The 20596-nt window shown below is 42.0% G+C and overlaps 3 protein-coding genes across 3 annotated transcripts; 2 read left to right on the top strand and 1 right to left on the bottom strand.

Moving 5' to 3' along the window:
- Window positions 1–205: 205 nt before the first annotated feature.
- On the bottom strand, window positions 206–11344 carry tspan11 (tetraspanin 11). The gene is made up of 8 exons (XM_061069737.1): window positions 11249–11344; window positions 8981–9088; window positions 7536–7727; window positions 5079–5153; window positions 4334–4438; window positions 3869–4027; window positions 3631–3717; window positions 206–1464 (listed from the first exon to the last, which is right to left on the bottom strand). The coding sequence occupies exons 2-8, from the start codon at window positions 9065–9067 to the stop codon at window positions 1405–1407; spliced, it is 765 nt and encodes a 254-aa protein (XP_060925720.1). The 5' UTR covers window positions 9068–9088; window positions 11249–11344; the 3' UTR covers window positions 206–1404.
- Window positions 11345–13854: 2510 nt separating this feature from the next.
- LOC133003940 (pyrin-like) lies at window positions 13855–16042 on the top strand. Its single transcript, XM_061073776.1, has 2 exons — window positions 13855–13921; window positions 14003–16042. Exon 2 carries the CDS (start codon window positions 14473–14475, stop codon window positions 15634–15636), a length of 1164 nt encoding a protein of 387 aa, XP_060929759.1. The 5' UTR covers window positions 13855–13921; window positions 14003–14472; the 3' UTR covers window positions 15637–16042.
- A 2186-nt stretch (window positions 16043–18228) lies between these two features.
- LOC133007909 (E3 ubiquitin-protein ligase TRIM39-like) lies at window positions 18229–20367 on the top strand. Its single transcript, XM_061075764.1, has 2 exons — window positions 18229–18306; window positions 18388–20367. Exon 2 carries the CDS (start codon window positions 18390–18392, stop codon window positions 20019–20021), a length of 1632 nt encoding a protein of 543 aa, XP_060931747.1. The 5' UTR covers window positions 18229–18306; window positions 18388–18389; the 3' UTR covers window positions 20022–20367.
- The last annotated feature ends 229 nt before the right edge of the window (window positions 20368–20596 follow it).

The raw sequence follows: 20596 nt of genomic DNA, 5'->3' as shown, positions 1-20596 counted from the left end.
ACAAGGCTGTGCAGAATCGTCACATGATGGACTGTAAAGGAGCGGTTTTCAAACTAGGGGTCGGGATCCCCCCCTCCCCCAGAGGTCCCAAGGCTGATTTGATTTGTCCCTACATGACCCCTCAAGTAAGACACATGTGACCATTAATTTGATAAAATAAATAATTTCTGTATGCTTCATACAATTCAGCAAAGAAACTGATGTATAAATATTCAAAACATTTATTTATGATGTTCATGTCAATAGTTTGAGTAGTTGCACATGCCACTGTTATATCATCAACAACGATCTACATTAGCACCAATCATAGGAAAATACGGAAGATAATATAAAAATTCAAACTGATATTTTACTTTTTGATCTCTTAACACAACACATCTATATCTTGACGGTACACATTACTATTCTATACATTCCACGTGACCTCCACCTCTAAAATACATTGTGAACAAGGCTAAATGTGTTTTTTCCCGAGGTAATAAGTGGTGATTAGACAATGAAAACAAATATAGTTACTTTCTGTGGCAAAAATATCTTAAAATGATCTGTAATGCAACAGTTTTCTAGCATCACACATTAATATAAATATCTGCTTTACTGTCCCTGTATATTTCATAATATGTCATCAGAAGTAAGTGGAATATTTAGTCGCACACATTATAAAGAGTATATGACTCTTGACGACCACTAGGTGGAGTCATTACTTCAGGGATAGAGTAGCCAAGATGACTTTCACTTTTCTAAATATTTTAGTGGAATTGTCTTCCATACATTTAACTACCTGAATTGCTCAGTTTTATAAACTATGATACAGTTTAATATTTACTGCCATTATCAGTTATATAGACATAACTACAAATATAAAAGACAGTGAACTATACGTCGTCTGTTTATCACTTCATTGCTTTAAATATTTCAGGTACGGAGTCAATACATAAAGTTGTGATCGAGGCACATTGTGTCACACCCATAACTTTCCTTCCATCTTTGACAGGCTTGTACACAGTACTCCACTTACTGAAGCACTGGCATCTGCAGAAAAGCTCATTACATCAGTGAAAAAAAACACGATAAATCTATCCCCATCACTACTAGGGGAGTGGAAAGTAAGTTGAGAGGAGATTTCCCCGCCTTGAGTCCTGCTCATACCAAAGCATGCAGCTCAGCCAAGGCAATGACGCTGCACGAAGCCCGGATAAGAAATGCATAAGCCTGGATTGGAGTGCGTTGCAACTGAAGTGCAACACATGAACCGAAGCTCTGGATGGGACCTGAAACATGTCTGTGCATTTGTCTTGGATGGCAAAAGGTCAGAGTTCAGAACACAGAGGCTGGAGTTTGGGTTTCAGCGGGTGATAGTTCTGTCCGTGTGTTGGGTGGGGGGGAGGAGGAGGCCTGGTGGGCTCAGTAAGGCTCCATCTTGATCCTCCTGTACAAGCAGCAGGTGAACACCATCCCGCAGATCTGAAAATAGTAAGTGTTAGGTCAGGAGTCGCCGTTGGAGGACTGCAGGAAGCAGCCCGAGGTGATAAAGAGGGGGTTAAAGGTGATGGGGTTAGGGACTGCTGGAGAGGATGAGGCTGGTTGCTATGGGGATGTCGGGAGTCAGGCAGCCATTGTTGCAGAATGCATGTGTGTGTACATGCTTGTGCAAGCAGATACGAAACAAAGCACTTTGGAGAGGGGATGCCAAAAAGCCGAATCATGTGAAAATCAAATATAATCACTGTTGTTATTTCTTTTAGGTTTTAGGCGGACTCTTTTTAAGACTATGTATGTTGCATCCCGTTTGAATAGTGCTACATAAATAAAGTTATTATATATTGAACCTTTGTCATATTGCTATTAGGATTTGTTCATTCAGAAGTAACATTCTTATAGATAAAAAAGAAGTTTATCCCAAAATTGTGTCTGATAAAAAAAAGAGAAAAATTTGAATTTCTGTTCTAGAAACTCAACGTTCATTAGAGCCGAGCAGTGATCGTCTATTTTAGATTCTGAGTAACTATAGCAACAACACCAATTTATCTTCATGATAATTTACTCTGAGATTTTCAAATACAAACGAAAAAAATCATCAAAGTGTGGTGTATTCTCCCCCTCCCCGTCAGTTTTCTGTAATTTATAAGAACATTCATATAGGCTGGGTCACTCCTGTAACTCCTTTTACCTGCATTCTATGCTATGAAATGCTACATAGATAACAGAGTATTATTAAGATAAATAGTAATACATTGGTTTATACTGTAAAAAGACATTTCACCATAATTTCCCTTTTCCTGTCAGCACAGGTACTTTATACGTGTAGAATGAAGCATAAATTATTTCTGAATATAAAGAACATGACACACATCACAGAGCAGACGCAGTTCAGCTCAACATGCAGTGACACACAGCCAAAGCCAGGCGGCCGCATGCTCCACGCGAAGATCATGGAGGAAAGTCAAAATGTCCACTTAGCCGACAAGATTTCACAGAGGCACAAACATGCAGACACGTGTGATAAATTCCCAGAATGCCCTCCAACCTGGTCGCTCCCGTTGATTAAAGCACAAAGACGCTCTAGAGCTAAATCACAAAGTACCGAAATCGTCCTCCTCTTCCTTATAGAGCAGATAAATAAAGCAGGCTGTCAAGGCTGCCCCAGCCAGCTACAGTGACACACACACACACACACACACACACACACACACACAAAGACACACACACACACACACATAAAGACAGACAGCACAACGCACCAGACAGGTTAATGTTGTACAAAGAGACAAATGCAGAAAGATGAAAACCACAGTATGATTTAACGCATATTTCCACAAATCTACGTTATTTCAATCAGAGACAGCAGAGAAAGCAGAGAAGACTCGGAAAGGAAACGAAAAAAAATGAAAGAGTTAAAGCACACTTAAACTATGAATTATTTTATATGAATTTCACTGGATTATATATCCAACAACTCATTTATGTGTTAAGCACAGATATATTAATGTAGTAACCCTTCAGACAATTTGTAGCTGATTAAAATCACATTAAACACTTAACAACAATTCTCTTGTCAAAAAAAGTATCCCACCTGACAGGTGCTATCTTTTTTAGTCTAAGGCCTTGATTATTTCGACTGTGCCGGTAACCAGGCCTCATTGTCAGTTCCATTAAGAGCGTACTAGATGCCGCCCTAAAGAATCAGAGCAGGTTTGTTTGGTCTCAGTATTTCTGCAGAGTTGTGAGAGAGCTGTCAACCAGCACTCGCTTTGTAAAAGACAAAGTGTCTCTGTGTCCTCCTCTGTGGGGCTAACGACCTCGAGTCCATCTCAGTGTGGGTGAAATCAAATAACAGGGATGAACATTTTTAAAGAAATTAGATAATGACTAAGAGCCCAGGATGAAAAGAGGATTCAGTAATGGAAAGATATTAGAAGAGTTTATTCAGTTTGAAGACAGTCGAGTGGTTTTGCTGTTGGGCTGATAATGGACTAGTTCATTTCCCCCCTCCATTTAAAAAGCAAGGTCTCCAACTGTGCATGCAGATTAGAAAGAAGGACGACTAGAAGCAGCTACGCTTCTGTCCAGAGTTGTGTGTTTAATGGAGCATTAATGCAGGTTCAAACTCCGTTATCATATTTGAATTACCTGCAGACAGGCCACTCCGATTCCCACTGCACCGATGACCAACAGGTGGTCGGCCAGAAACTGCTCCAGCTTAGTGATGCATCCTCCCTGCAGAGGGAACGGATATAAAGGGAAAGTTAAGATAAGAGAAATATCTTATTTTATTCTACAAAAAACGATTAATCAACAGAAAATAACATAAATGCAACGTGATGTATTTGAAGATGTCATCATTTAGCCGTTTATTTCCCACACTGACCTCCACCTTGTAGATGTTGGACGGGTGGTCTCTCTGGCCACAGAGAGGGGTGATGGTCTTACAGCAGCTGTCGGGCACAACCCTTCTCTCTGCGTGCCTCGACGAAATGTACGCGCTCACCATCCAGTCTCGGGAGTTGTTGCTGCCACAGCACTTGAACTGTAGAGTCAGACAGAAGAGGGGTGAAGACTTTGATTATATCACATAGTGAAAGAGAAAAGCACAAATCACTTTTCTCAATAACTGATACAGTTTTAAGGTTCAACTTAAATCCTTTTACAACCCTGATGGCATTTTGAGATCCTCTGGCTCTGGAGAAAAAAGGGCAGAGTCTGTTGCTTCCTTTAAATAAAAAACTTAAAACCTATTTTAAACATATTGCAGTTTTTATCATTGTAATGGGTGTTTTTGTTTTTATTGTGCAACATATAATCTGAGATAAACTTCACTAAACGTAGTCCATACATCCTGTTGTAGTCGGTCCACAGCTAAGGTGACGGCCTCCCTCCCTGGCTGGGCGTAGTTCTCCGACATCGTCTGGTTGAGATGCTGCTTCAGTTCCTCGCTCAGCTGGAGGAGAGGAACACAGAGAGAGACGGCTTGAAACAGTGTGTGAGACAGAGAAGATGGTTCTATGCCATAAAAAGTTTTTATTTCATGTCTCTATCTGCCTCACAGGTGGAAAATAATGCCTCACTCCAACCTTTACCCTAAATCTGAATCTAACTCATCCTTAAACACCAAGCTTTAAACCTAAAACAGCGTTTTTGAAGGCGTGTACCAAACTCAAACTGGTCCCATACATTCACAGGAAAGATGTGTGGGTAGATAAACTCCAGACACTGAACACAACTCTCACAGCATTAAAAGAGCGAAGCTATAAAGATCTAGTGTAGATTCTCCCGGAGTCGTCCCCCGGGTCCTACGAGACGGAACAAAGGCCTCTGGGAAACCTTTTCACGTGGGTTGGAAAATTTAAAAAAAACCTGAAAATCACTGAAATCTCGAAGGGGCCATATTAGGCAAAACAAGAAATAAACATCAACTGAAGTCTGGAGTTCCTGCCTTTCAACTGTTTTCTGCTTTAAGTGAAGAATTCAAATATTCCCATGCAGTGTGAAGAGGCTGGTAATCCAGGAGAGGAACACACTGAACATGCTCTGGCAGTTTAGATCATCACCACTCCACTAATACGTAGGTAAGCACTCACCCTCTGGTAGTAAACATAGGCCAGTACTCCAGCCACCAGTTCAATCAGGAAGATAAACAGCAGGCAGAAGAAGTACTGTGGAGACAAAGGACACACAGAGACAAAGAGTCAATAAATTCCACACAGGACTTCAATTCATCCAGACTTCAGCACAGTCGTCGCCCGGTGCCAACTCATCGGAGTTAGTGGCTCACGCTCGTGACGGCTCAATAAAAACCTCCATCAGCTGTCATTGTGCCGCATCTGTCGCGTCGGGAAAACAGATGGCACGACAAGGAGACGAGCGGGGAGCAAAATGACAGCTTCAGATTTCTCGGAGGCGTCTTTACATGAGCTCCCCCCCCACGCCGCTTCAGACAACTTCCAATATGTGTCACAGTTAACTTCAAAGCAGCACGTCGGCAAAGAACGAAATAGTTCTGGTTTAATTATTAACAAATCACCACTGCGCAAATATTCATTTGTATTCTAAAGGAAAATGAGGATTATAAAGAAACATCAGGCATCAGATGAGTGTAATTAAACAGCTGAAAGTCAATATCTCAGCAGCTGGAGGTTCTAATTGTGAGCTTCATCCTCAATGATGACGAGTACTATTGTGTGAACTGAAAAGCCAAGTGTGTATCGGATACATCGCCTGCAGATTTAGAGACCTCTGACACCTGAGACGTTGTGTCACAAACCGAGCAATATATCCCATCATGCATTGTGCTAGAAGCTTTGTCAGGAAGAAAAATGGCAGAAAGGAGAGAAGGCAGCAAGTCTCGGCCTTCTCTCCTTTCTGTTCATTCTACTCCTTCTTGTTCTCCATCAAAAATATCTGAATAATCGTGAGGATGAAGACAGATTTACATCCCAAATATGTCGTATTTTTTGTATGCATGAGACAAATCTGTGAGCTGTGCCGTTAAAATGTGTAATGAGAGCAGAGCATCACAAACTGCAGCAAACAAGTTTATTTCTACTTGTAAACATGCTTGTTCAGTGGAGTCCAATGACATCACTACATAGTGCGTAGGTGGTAGTGTGTGATTTTGGACACAGCCTCACACAATGCACACACTTGTCTTTGTTCAGACAATGGGACATAGACCTCACACAAACACGGGCCACACAACGCAAACACACTCACACACGTACAAGTCATTAGGTGCAGCTGTCGCAGAGCGGGTTTGACAGCAGCATCAGGACCACGACAGATGCTGCTACCTAGCACACACACACACACACTCACACACACGAACAAACGCAAAAAGCTCACACACGCACAGCACGGGAGCAACGATTACATTTGACTACACTTAAGTAAATCTTCTATTTAACAGTTATCACACTGTCATACAGAAACACTGTGCTCTGTCTCCTGGTTACAAGATTTCAAAAAAATTCCGTGTCAGCTGCCCACACAAAATAGTTCACCACTTCTACACACACGTCAATCATTAATCTCCACCAAACTAATCTGTAAATAGCCACATCAATAAAAGTTGATATTCAACCAAAACGCGCCACCGACTCCGAACTCTCAACACATCCACTTCTTCCACTCCCACAAACCCAGTTCTCCCTCATACTGCTCGATCCATCAACATTCCTATAAATAGTCTTGCGGCAGCGAACGTTAACCTCTCTCCCATTGGGCCCCGGCCTCAGTGAAATAAAGAGAACAGGCCCCGTCGGAGACATTTGTCAGGATCCAGCAGAAGGACTTAGGCCAGGGAGAGCGTGTGCCGTCTGAGTGGGGACATGTGAGATGACAAACCGTCAGCATTGTTGCCCACGTGAGACACAGCGAGGAGCATTTCCAACGTGTGCAGCAGAAACAATCATCGCAATTTCTGTCCACATTTTTTAATATTGAGTTACCCGAGAGGCTTATCCCCATCTGTCCTGACCTGCAGTGCAGAATATGAAGATGCTGGTAAGAGGTAGAAAGGTGAAAACACAGCAGGATGCTCCAGGATCATCTCAGAAAGTCGATTCAGACTCTTTCTAAACCACTGTGTGTATTCTGATACAACTTCCAGATAAGAACTGGACTTTGTGTATTTTCCAATTCCGAGTACCGATCGGATACCAGCACGTAAAACAAAAAAAACATCTTTAGCATATTTTAAGTGTTGTATACTACCATCCCTGTGTGGATGTGATGAGGGAACTATGGCTAAATTAGCATTCAATTAACATTAGCGGAAATCAATTCTGATAAAGAAAGACAAATAAGAAGTTTATTTTTTGAGCTGCGACAAAGTAGTGATTTCTTGGAAAAGAAAGTTATACTTTTATCTGGGAGAAACTAATATACTCTAAGGAAGTGGTATCTGATCTGTGCATAGATTTGCATTGTCGTAAAAATTTAAATTTTTTATAAAATGCATCTCTTCTCACTGTTAAAATTCACATTTCTTCATAATATACATGCAGAATTGTATTCCACGTGTGTCTCTGCTGTCTCACCGTGGACAGACAGCTCCTCTGTTCCCTGACGACAGCACAACAGCCCAAGAAGCCCGTGACCACCACCAGGCTGCCGGCCAGGATGAGGATATACGCAGAAACGGCAAACGTGCTGGAGGCCAGCAGGCTCAGGTAGTCGCTCTTCTCCACAAGTGTCCAGACCCCGACACCCAAAACGGCAGCTCCACCCACCTGCAAGAGAAAAGGAGAGGAGAGGAGAGGGAGGGAGGAAAGACATTAGAGAATAAGATGCTATGAAACTGATATGGGTGGAGCAAAAGGTTTCAGAGGAGAAAATGAGATTAAAAGCATTGATAAAAGTAAAAGCATGGTGGAAACACACATATATATATCACATACAAGACCAAACGTTCTACGACTTCACAGGCCAGGAAGTGAAGATAGGAAGTGAGCTCAAGGATATTGGATAAGCAGCAGATATAATAGATAAACAACAACGTGAGAGAGGCCGTTGGAGCGGAGTGATTAGAGGGCAGAGGGAAAAGCATGAGGAAATAGAAAGAGAAACAGAGCAGAGGCAGTCAGGCACAAAGAACAACAGCCACAGGAGCAGTGGGACTACAGAGGTCAAGCCCGAGCACGGAGAACCACTTCCTGGACAACAAACGCAGAGGAAATGCCTCGGAGTGTGTGTCCTCTTCATCCCTTCCCGTCAAAGGCAAGATCCCCGAATCCACAACAACACATGGCCAATCAAGGAGGCGCCACTTGGATGCACGAAAGGAAATTACTAAAAGACTGAGTTTAGAGGATCCACCTACACTCTAAGATTTCCCCTCCTTTATTCAGACTTTGGAAATGTTTTTAAATGACTACCCCCCCCCCTCCGACACTCTACTGTACCACTTTAGCTGCAAACCGGAGGATCATAAAGTGTCGTGCCAGAGATGCACTGTTCTCCAACGCACTCGGAAAACCCCTGAATAATCGATGACTCACTTTGGGCCAAGTCCTGTTCAGAACTCTCCTAAATCCTCTCCCTGTTTCTACATGGCTCCTTCCCTCTTACGCCTCTGTCTGCAGTTTCAAAGAAGCATTGGAGCATTTTCACGGCACGTATTAAAGTATCAAATCATTATTTAATATTCAATAAGTGGCTCCAGCAAAGAATTTGCTTTAGTTATCTCTTTTTATACCAACAGCCACTGGTTTCTATAAAAGCTGGAATATAACGCTTATTTATACGTTATTGAGCAGCATCGGACGATGAATTAACGAACCTGCTCATACACGATTGGTCAAACTGGACTTAACACAAAAAAGAAGGGTTTTGGCGCCAAAATCATGTCCCTGGCCTCCAGACTTCACATATTCCCATTCAGAAACTGTTTATTAAGATTAATAGTGAACACTGTGTTAGGGACTTCTCCTCTAAGCTTTATGTGAAGGTGCAGGTATCTCAAAAAGAGGATTCGTCAACTTACCCAGAAGAGAAAGTTGAAAACAAAGAGCAGGTACTTGAGACACACTGTCAGCCAGTCCTCCTGGTCGTCTTTATAAACCACTGACATTTTCCTTCCTCCAGGTCACTTCTGAAAGAAAAAAATGTATCTTTGATGACATGGCAGCTCCCAAAAGTGAAGTAAAATTGTCTTGATCGCCCCCTGGTGGCTGGCTGCGACGTAGGCCATAAAACCTGCCTCCTTCATGTAAGTGGATAGGATACAAAAAAAAAGTCAAAGTAGACATTTCTGTCATTTTACACTGATGTATATTCGACTGTGGATTTTTCCAGCAAGTTGGTTTTAATTAGTTAAATGATGGGGGAAAATGGGAGGAGACGTCTCGCGATTGGTCGAGCACGTGTTTGTGGCGACCAAATGACATCATCAGCAAAAGATGGCAGCATTTTATACTTTAGCTTCATTTCCGAATAGTAGGAGGGAGTAGAAACTCTTTCCTTATTCCAGCTAATACAAGCAGCACAAAACAATAAATCAATGCATGCAATTTTAAAAACCAGCCATCAACCCATCAATTTAAAAGAAAGAGTAAAAAAAACAAATGGAAACCTTGTCATTAGTTGGTTTATTTTCCCTCCACTAATCCTCAAATTTTGGCTCTGCAACCCCGAACACCAAACTCTGTATCTGAGGAATTGGATTAGAGGATGAGAGACGAATAAGGACGTTACTGAAGCAGTCCAAACAAACTCATTCATATAGGGCCTCTGCGTATTATGGGCTGTGACAGCAAGTGATACTGATATTGTTTTCCAAAGGGATACAGTTGCCTATCGAATGTCATCCCCGCAGCAACAGCTACAGTCATTATGGAGCGTGTGCAGTTTGCATGAGCGACAACAACAAGCGAAATGCAACCTTCCAAACAACACCCACAAACCCACGTCTCTAAATCATTCGCAACCCTGAACAGACCATAAACCTGAGTCATTAATTGAGCGACACAGTTTCAGCCCTGAAAAATAAAAGGTCACGAGGTGAGGGGCACTTTCATTCACGATATTGATCTGCTGGCCTTCAGTGGATATAGCACCGAAGATATGAGTGAAGGTGTTTACTGGCCGAGGAGTCGTTTACAGTACATGTATGTACACAACAGTAGGTTCTATTTGCATCTGAAGTAAGTGTTGGATCAATCATTTGCTCAGCAGATAAAGTGTTGGATTTCCTGACAGGGTCCAAACTTAAACGAGGTTGTGGGTTCGTTAAACGCACTGGTTTAAACAAGCTGTGAAATAAAGCTTAAGCTGTTGTTGATGAACAGTGAGCAGGTATTATTGAACGAGCTTACATTTGCCTGATGTGCTATTCTCAGCCCATAAAGAAGAGTTTAAAACCACAAACTTAATGCGACATTTCTCGCTAGTCTGCTCTAAACATCCCAAAATAGATGGTTCACCTCCGCCTGACTTCAAACAGAACCTCAGATACTGGTACGTCACAATGGCTACATTGCTAAACAGAACTAGACATAAGTGAGAGAAGGTTTTCTTCTTCATCTTCTTCTTCGTTTGGTTTACTGGCGGGTGGCAACCAATGTCAAGGTGCATTACCGACAACCCCACAATGTGCTATGGGCTATTTCGTTATTATATTGTTCCTGTTGTAACTGCTCCACAATAGGAATCCAAAACCAAGCAGATTAAATCGAGAAGGAAATTTGCCTTTAAACTTCAGAAGGAAAACTGATTTTGCGCTTCTCACGATAAATATCAATATCGATATTCATCTCAATAGAATTCTCGATAGAACTCAGCACTACTCTAAATACCCTGGCCCCAAATCCAATTCAATACGTTTAATGTGTCACTTAGAAAGTAAAACAATACACACTGGACTACAAATACCCTGCTGTTTCACAACGTCACCTTTTCATATCGTGGTTTTAACGCGTTGTTTAACGTGTATTTTGTTGTTTTGCGGTACTTCTCCTAGCCAGGCCTCCCGCTGTTGACGCCTGATGAAGTCAATGAACGATCTGTTGACATGTTTACACTCTGACCACTGACTGCGTCCTCTGGCCTCATCAATAACGTGAATAAAAGTCCCTCGCGGTTCCTCGTGGGTGCCAAACTTTGTGGCCACATTCCTCTGGCAGGACGAGGTGTGAGCTGCAGCATCCTGGAATAAACAATCCCCTCCACCTGATGCGTGTGAGGAATTTAAAAGCGAATTATTTTATTTAATAAACTGGCGTTTGAATCTCACACCGGAGGGAGAGATACTCACCGGACCGATGCTTCAGTGAGGATTGAAAAACCCGTCGTTTCCTCGCTCCTCGCGTCAGATTGCGCAGAGTCCGATTCTGCAGCTTGTTGCATTCAGGGTCCGACAGCAGGGATCTGCAGCTGGTGCGTTCAGGGAAGCTCGGAGGTTTCCAGGTCGATGAGCAGGATGTGACTTTTACTCTCACGAATAACAGCCGATAACAAAAAAAAGAAATTAATGTCATGCAGACCATAGAGCATTTTTGCTTCAGATGGGATGGTGATGAAGGTGATCACTTTTATTTATCATACAAATATGCATGAATATGAATGTCCAACGTCATTAGTGTGTCCACAATTTGGATTGGTGGTTTTTTATTTTTGTTTTAATGTATTTCCCTCAAAAACATATATCAATATAATATTAACTTAAATTGCTGTCACACGCTGAGTGTTTTTATTCTTTTGATATATTGTTGTATGACTGTATTTTTAATATTATATTTTTTGTTTTATTGTTATTTTTTTGTATTTTTGTACTTGTTAAGCATTTTGTAACTAGCAGTGAACGAGAAGTGCTATATAAGAAAAGATAGTATTGTTACCATGACTACTACTACTACTGCTAATAATAATAATAGTAACAAACACATTTATTCATATAGCACTTTTCTTACCAATGTTACAAAGTGCTTTTACAAGGAAGAAACAATGACAATAAAACGATGGAACATGAGAGAAAATATAGAATGATATAAAAAAGAGAATATCAATTATTTGTAAAAAAAGATTAATAAAGACAAAAGTTTTCATCTTATTACATATAAAATTGTGTGCGTGTGTTCTACTCTTTTTTTATTCTACGACCTGTTCCTTATTTCCTACGGTCCATGAAGGCGGCGTTGGTGTGGACACGAGGACAGATTCACAATAGGGGAGTGACAGAGAAGGAATTGGAGCTGGTGCCTTGTTCAGCCTTGGTTACACTGTAACTACAAACCCCCTGAAGAATTCCAAGCTGATGTGTACACGAATAAACACAGACAAAAGACAGAGAGGGGGGGGGGAACTAACTTCGGTGAACAGAGCCTAAAACTTACTGTGTGAATAAATTAATATTCTTAGTAAATGTACAAAAGGGCTCATACTGCTTATAATATAATACTACGTCTTATTCAGGACTCTTTCACTCACCAATGAAATTCTATCCTACACAAAACTCGCAAAATTTAATTTATATTAGAAATTTAGGTGTAAGATTGGAGTGGAAGGGATCTAGTGACAGAAATTGGAAAATAAAATAATCCTAGTGATGTTTTCACAAGTGCTTTTCATCTAAATTGTATGAATTGTTGTTTTCTTTACCCTGGAATGAGCCCTTTATATTTAAAAACTGTATATGTACATCTGGTGCCTGCGGGTCCTCTCTACGGAGGCAGCAATGTTTTTTACAGTAGCCCAGACTGGACAAACTAAACACCATTTTACTTTTTATGACAACTGAAGGTTCTGGTGAGGTGTGGGGTATTCAGCTGTAATATGCAACTCACCACTAGGTGTCACTTTATTCTACACACTGAACCTTTAAGTGGAAAGTCAAATATCAAATAGTTGTTTTCAAAGACACAATACCATACTATACCATCATTAATACTTGGAAAATCCCACACCGATAAATTCAGTTGTTTTTAGCTGCAGATTGTTAAATGTGTGCATGTTTCCAATAAGATTTGTTTTGTTTTGTAATTTGATGCTATAAATACAGTGAAACAACATGATTGACAGGTATTGGTGGAATCTCAAACCTGTGGGTGCAAAGACTCTGGCTCCAATGGGGATATTTTGACTTCATTTTTGGTCAGTGGGAGAAGTGGAGGTCCTCCGTTCATCTTAATATACTTGTCTTATGTTTAACCATGTTCATGCCTTAAAAGCTAATGATAAGATCTTAATAAAGTTACTGTCTCTCGGATGGTTTTTCCTATTCAATTTGTCTTCCTCTTTGACCACTGCGACTCTTCCCTGCGGATCTGCCTCTTTTTTCCACCTCAGTAATTCAATGAGCCATTGAAGGGGTGGATGATGGCTGCAGGAGGAGCTCTGCAGCGGTCACCTGCAATGATGACAACCGGTCGGCCCAAACAACATTACTTAGCAGAGGAGGTCATCCGTCATATCAAGATTTCACCAAATGAACTTGAGCCAGAACAAGAGGAAAAAAACAGAAAGGAAACTGAAATTTGGAGCATGTCTGTTTTCCGTTTCCCTATTGTTTGGTGGGACAAATAGAAATGCGGTTTTCCATTTTGCAGCCAGTGCCTCTGTGTCCAGTCTCTGCTGTGGTTGGTTCATCATGTCTCGTGCTTTGTGGGCCTCTTCCCTGACAGGGGGCGCAGAAATGGGTGTGACCGGCAAAAATAAGTGTCTGCATAAAAGTGAAATTGTGCACAGAGAAAACGTGACACTGTTACTGATCCCTTTGTTTTAACAGCACACTGCCCCAACTTATTTAACATCCTTTGTGAGTTTCCAATGTGAACAGAGTGGAAAGAGTTAAACGAAGCCAGGAAGTGGACCACAGCAGCAGGGGAGGGGCCCTCACCAGCGTCATCATGCTGAAATGAAACTCAATGAGGAAGGTAACAGTTTGCTCGTCACTTCGAGCTGCTGCTTTTAAAACTCGCAAACTTCACAGGTAAATTAAAATCTTCCATTAAATCTAACAGATTATTCAGCACAGATATGAGTTATAACTGCCTTCGATGTTTTTGTCCAGATATGGCATCAGCCAGCTCTCTGCTCTCAGAGGAGAGGTTACTGTGTTCCATCTGTCTGGACATGTTCACAGACCCAGTCACGATCCCATGCGGACACAACTTCTGTAACACATGTATCAACACGTACTGGGACAGCGGGGACACTTGCCAGTGTCCGATGTGCAAACAGAAATTCTCCACAAGACCTGAACTCCGAGTCAACACTTTCATTTCAGAGTTAGCTGATGAGGTTAAGAAGTTGGTTCAAGTCAAAGCCTCAACTCCAGACCCACAGCTTCCGGAGGTTGACGTTCTTTGTGACATCTGCTCTGAGATAAAAGAAAAGGCCGTTAAATCTTGCCTGACGTGTCTGACTTCTTTCTGTGAGTCACACCTGGAGCCGCATCGCAGAGTTGCTGGGCTCAAGGGCCACACATTATTAGAGCCTGTGAAGAATCTCGACGACAGGACGTGCAAGACACACAAATAGATGACCGAGCTGTACTGCTTGAAGGAGCAGGCCTTCATTTGTGTCCTGTGTTTTACAACCGATCATAAGGGTCACAACGTTGTCCCCCTGGAGGAGCAATATGAAAAAGTGGCGGCAACAAAAGACGAGGCACAGGCAAACATCCAGAAGTTGATACAAACACGGATTGAGAAGATAGCGGAGGTTGAAGAATTTCTCGATGTCAGCCAGGTAGATTCTGAAAAAGAGGAAAAAGCCGCCGTGCAGGTGATCACCGAGTTGATCCAGTCCATTCAGGCGAGCCAGGCCGAGCTAGTTGAGGCGATCGAGCAGAGGCACAGTGCAATAAAGCAAAAGGGTGAAGAGTTTCTCAAAGAACTGACAAGGGAAGTGACTGAGCTCAAGAGCCGAAGCAGTCAGCTGGAACATCTGTCACAGTCAGAGGATCACTATCATTTCCTCCAGAGCTTCCCGACCTTGTCCAAACCTCCACACAAGAGCTGCCCCGACACAGATCTCGGCCCTGACCTGTCTTTCCAGGCAACGCGAGGACACCTGACTCGGCTGAAACAGAGAGTCGATGAAATAATGGAAGAGATTCCTGAGATCAGAATGAAGAGAATGAGAGAGCACGCTGTCAACTTGACCCTTGACCTCGACACTGCGTTTTACTCACTTGTCATCAGCGAAGACGGTAAACAGGTTGCAGTAGAAGACAACTTTGAAGAGGATGAAGATACCAACAATCCAAAGAGATTTGATAAATGTTTTCAGGTTTTGGCAAAAGAGGGATTCACGACAGGGAAGTTTTACTTTGAGGTGCAGGTGAAAGGAAAGATAAGTTGGATCATTGGCGTGGTCAGGGAGTCGCTGGATAGAAAGACCAACACAAGGGTTTCAGTTGAAAAGGGATATTGGACCTTTTCATTGGGTGAGGGCAAATATAAAACATCTGCAGACTCAAAACGTAAAATATTGAAAGAAGAGCTTCAGAAGTTGGGCGTCTTTGTAGACTACAACAAAGGTGAGGTGTCTTTTTACAATGTAGACTCTAAATCACGCATCGGTTGTATCACGGGCTGCTGTTTTACAGAGAAACTTTATCCGTACTTCTGCCCTCAGCCGAATTATAATGGAACAAACTCGGCCCCTCTCATCATTACACCTGTACCTCAAACTCACTAGTCCATCCGTCCCATTCTAGAGAACATGAAACCCATGAACGCCAAGTGGAGAATTTCTTCAAATTCGGTATAAACATTCTCTTGGACTCAAGGATGAACTGGTTAGATTCTGGTAGCCAAAGGTCAAAGGTCATGGTGGCCTCACAGAACAACAAATGAGAAATTGTTGATCATTTATCATTTTGAATCAAAGATCTATATATTGGTCAGAGGTCACAGGGACGCCATTTAAATCTGGAAAACAATATATGTACACAGTGCATGTTTCTAGTTTTTGTTATTGTCTGATTCTTTTATATAAGAATGGTAAAGTTCTCTGTCATAATGTGGTGTTGGTTTCAATTCAAGTATTTTATCAAGTGTTTCGATCTTTGAAATATTGACATAATAAACTGCATATATACAGATTCTGTTGTGTCATATTTACATGTCACAGCTCAGCTGGATTTATATATTAAATACTAAAGAAGTGTCTCTACACATCACACTACTCAAAGCACGACAGTCCAAGGCCACCACTGTTTGGAGCAGATCACAGGTTCAGTATTTTACACTGAGATAAATGTTAAGGGGCCTAAACGACATCTTATTACAAGACATCTGTCTCAATGATTCCTGGTTCTTTACAGTGTCTTACACTAGTTTAGTTTTACTGTACAGTGGAATTCAACATGGTTGTTTCTCACATCTTTGTCTTTGTGTCAGATTTGTCAATCAATGGTCATCTGCCCACTTTTTTCACTCCTGACTCCTGCACCTGTGCTCCTGCCCCCACACTGGTGTGTGTGTGTGCCTGTGTGTGTGTGTGTTTGTGTGTTTGTGTGTGTGTGTGTGTGTGTGTGTGTGTGTGTGTGTGTGTGTGTGTGTGTGTGTGTGTGTGTGTGTGAGAATGACATATAAGATGCACACATTATCATTGGGAGTGATTATGTAAAAAACACTTCACCAATTTTCATGAAATGTCTATCAGGGTGGGGAATGACTGAAGGAAGAAGCCAGTCAATTTTTGTGCAGATCCGGATCTGGGATGTGAATCCAGGATTTAATTTTCATTGTATTAAAACATTGCGAAATTCAACATTTTGTTTTACATTTTCATCGATTTCTCAGAGAATATGGATCTCAATGGAAAGTCTGGATCTAGTGAATTTAAATCAGGTTTCACAAGCAGACTGTTGGGCCTTGGAGGTGTGAGCTCTATGAAATGCCCTAATACGTGACACTAATGGGTAAATAGAGATTTTAATTTGGTCTTTTTTCTTTATACAGGCGGGATTTAAGCGATTAATGAAACTAACCAGATAACAAATGGATTGAGTTATTCTGCACTCTAATGTGTTTTTGTTTGCATGGTAAGTAGGTCTGAATGTTTAGGTCTGTAAACAGTGTTTTGTGCAGAACGCAGCTTCGCCCCTCTGTAAAAGTTCATCGGAGCAAAGTTCAAGCCACGTGAGCGCTGCTTGTTGAGCCTGACCTCTTGTGGTCAGACTTCCGTAGCCGTCCTGCAAAGACAGAACAATTCTTGGTTTGACAGAGTAAAGGAGGAATGATAACACAGCATCACTATTCAGACAGACAAGAATCTTATCACGAAAAAGGACTGATAAATCCTCTTTGCCTCGTGTGATTGCTTGACTGGGAAAAGCCAGTTTGAACTGAAACCTTAGAGAGGTGCAGCAGGAACATGTGAGAATCTCCTGCCTGAATGCTTCAGTGACTATTCTGTGTAGGAGGGAAAAGGTGGAGGGATTTATTCGTCTGTGCATGGGGCATGAGTTTGGATAAGGGGAGGTTATATGGTCCGTTTGTGAGTAAGTAAGTAAATTAGGAAAGTTTATTCAATAGGCAATAGCTCCTTTCTCAGACCAAAGTCACACGGTGCTTCACATGAATAAAATAACTACAGTTACGCAGTAATACAAGACGATTCTTTGCAGTAAAAAACAGAGAAAAAACATGAACAATAAAAAAAAACATGGATTCCAACATTTTAATGCAGGTGAGACAAAGGCCAGAGTGAATAAAATATGTTTTAAAGGCTTCAACATATACTGCAGAATTTAAATCTGGAGGGAGTGTGTTCCATAGTGTTGGGGCACGCAGCAGCATCGTTAACATCCTTTGTGAGGTTCCTACGGTGGCCCTGAGAGCTCAACGCACTGCAACTTAAGAAAACACATGCAATTGGACAAAACACAGGCAAAGTGAGAAAACATCATCAATTTCACAACACAACACAACATATTACAGAAATGTACAGCAAATACAGAAAATGGCAACGGAAGTGTTTCCAGAGGACAGCTAAAAGTGATGGACACTGCTGTCATAGGAGACACAAATACGTCCAATACATCATACAAATTTGTTTCCTCACAGGGGTCCACAACCCGTGTAGTGTTGTGTTGTGAAATAGATGAAGATGTTTTCCACTTGCATGTGTTTTGTCCACTTGCATGTTTTTATCTTAAGTTGCTGTAAGTTGAGCTTTCAGGGCCACCGTAGTTCCCAATGTGAACAGAGTGGAAAGAGTTAAACGAAGTCAGGAAGTGGACCAGAGCAGCAGGGGAGGGGCCCTCACCAGCGTCATCATGCTGAAATGAAACTCAACAAGGAAGGTTACAGTTTGCTCGTCACTTCAAGCTGCTGCTTTTAAACCTCGCAAACTTCACAGGTAAATTAAAATCTTCCATTAAATCTAACAGCTTATTCAGCACAGATATGAGTTATAACTGCCTACCATGTTTTTGTCCAGATATGGCATCGGCCAGCTCTCTGCTGTCAGGGGAGAGCTTCCAATGTTCCATCTGTCTGGACATGTTCACACACACTGTCACGATCCAGTGTGGGCACAACTTCTGCAGCACATGTATCAGCACGTACTGGGACAGCGGGGACACTTGCCAGTGTCCGATGTGCAAACAGAAATTCTCCACAAGACCTGAACTCCGAGTCAACACTGTCATGTCAGAGTTAGCTGATGAGTTTAAGAAGTTGGTTCAAGTCAAAGCCTCAACTCCAGGCCGACAGCTTCTGGAGGTTGACGTTCCTTGTGACATCTGCTCTGAGATAAAAGAAAAGGCCGTTAAATCTTGCCTGACGTGTCTGACTTCTTTCTGTGAGTCACACCTGGAGCCGCATCGCAGAGTTGCTCGGCTCAAAGGTCACAAATTATTAGAGCCAGTGAAGAATCTCGACGACAGGATGTGCAAGACACACAACAAGATGACAGAGCTGTACTGCTTGAAGGAGCAGGCCTTCATTTGCCTCCTGTGTTTTATAGCCGATCATAAGGGTCACAACGTTGTCCCCCTGGAGGAGCAATATGAAAAAGTGGCGGCAACAAAAGACAAGGCACAGGCAAACATCCAGAAGCTGCTACAGACACGGATTGAGAAGATAGCGAAGGTTGAAAACATACTCTATGTCAGCCAGGTAGATTCTGAAAAAGAGGAAAAAGCCGCCGTGCAGGTGTTCACCGAGTTCATCCAGTTCATTCAGGCGAGCCAGGACGAGCTAGTTGAGGTGATCGAGCAGAGGCACAGTGCAATAAAGCAAAAGGGTGAAGAGTTTCTCAAAGAACTGAGGAGGGAAGTTACTGAGCTCAAGAGCCGAAGCAGTCAGCTGGAACATCTGTCACAGTCAGAGGATCACTATCATTTCCTCCAGAGCTTCCCGACCTTGTCCATACCTCCACACAAGAGCTGCCCCGACACAGATCTCGGCCCTGACCTGTCTTTCCAGGCAACGCGAGGACACCTGACTCGGCTGAAACAGAGAGTTGAAGAAATAATGGAAGAGATTCCTGATATCAGAATGAAAAGAATGAGAGAGCACGCGGTCGACTTGACCCTTGACCCCGACACTGCGTTTTACTCACTTGTCATCAGCGAAAACGGAAAACAAGTTACAGAAGAAGACAACATTGAAGAGGATGAAATTACCGACAATCCAAAGAGATTTGATATATGTTGTGAGGTTTTGGCAAAAGAGGGATTCACAACAGGAAAGTTTTCCTTTGAGGTGCAGGTGAAAGGAAAGATAAGTTGGATCATTGGCGTGGCCAGGGAGTCGGTGGAGAGAAAGAAAAACACAAGTGCTTCAGTTGAAAATGGATATTGGACCTTTTCATTGTATGAGGGAGAATATAAAACATCTGCAGACTCAAAACCTGAAATATTGAAAGAAGAGCTTCAGAAGTTGGGCGTCTTTGTAGACTACAACAAAGGTGAGGTGTCTTTTTACAATGTAGACTCTAAATCACGCATCGGTTGTATCACGGGCTGCTGTTTTACAGAGAAACTTTATCCGTACTTCTGCCCTCAGTGGAATTATAATGAAAGAAACTCCGCCCCTCTCATCATTACACCTGTACCTCAAACTCGTTAGTTCCTAGTTCCTCAGTCCCATTCTCGAGAACATGAAACCCATGAACACCAAGTGGAGAATTTGTTCAAATTCGGTAGAAACAATAATTTGGACTCAAAGATGAACTGGTTAGATTCTGGTAGCCAAAGGTCAAAGGTCATGGTGGCCTCACAGAACAACAAATGAGAAACTGTCACAGGTACCCCATACAAATCTGGAAAAAAATGTATGTACACAGTTTCTAGTTATTGTTATTGTCTGATCCTTTTATATAGGAATGGTAAAGTTTACTGTCATAATGTGGTGTTGGTTTTAATTGAAGTATTTCGATCGTTGAAATATTGATATAATAAACTGCATATATACAGATTCTGTTGTGTCATTCTTTCATGTCACAGCTCAGCTGGATTAATATATTAAAGACTGTGCAGGTCTGGCTAGCGGGGAGCTAGCTATCCAGCCAGCTTAAACAATCAAATAAGTCCACGTGGGTATTTAGCGAACTTTATTGAAACTTGTAAAAAGAAAATGCGTTAGCCGCAGGAGGGTGATACAACTTATGAGCTCCTGTCTATAAACAACAGGGATGGGGGAAA

The sequence above is a fragment of the Limanda limanda genome, chromosome 1, assembly GCF_963576545.1.
Source record: "Limanda limanda chromosome 1, fLimLim1.1, whole genome shotgun sequence".
Lineage (NCBI taxonomy): Eukaryota > Metazoa > Chordata > Actinopteri > Pleuronectiformes > Pleuronectidae > Limanda > Limanda limanda.
This window is presented reverse-complemented; position numbering and strand designations above follow the sequence as displayed.

Excerpts from the sequence above, each read along its gene's own strand:
- tspan11 (XM_061069737.1), bottom strand. The coding sequence starts at position 9,067 with ATGTCAGTGGTTTATAAAGACGACCAGGAGGACTGGCTGACAGTGTGT. Across the intron at positions 7,728-8,980 it reads TTTTCAACTTTCTCTTCTGG|GTGGGTGGAGCTGCCGTTTT; the intron begins GTAAGTTGACGA and ends TTTCTCTTGCAG. Across the intron at positions 3,718-3,868 it reads CCAACATCTACAAGGTGGAG|GGAGGATGCATCACTAAGCT; the intron begins GTCAGTGTGGGA and ends TTCCCTCTGCAG.
- LOC133003940 (XM_061073776.1), top strand. The coding sequence starts at position 14,473 with ATGACCGAGCTGTACTGCTTGAAGGAGCAGGCCTTCATTTGTGTCCTG.
- LOC133007909 (XM_061075764.1), top strand. The coding sequence starts at position 18,390 with ATGGCATCGGCCAGCTCTCTGCTGTCAGGGGAGAGCTTCCAATGTTCC.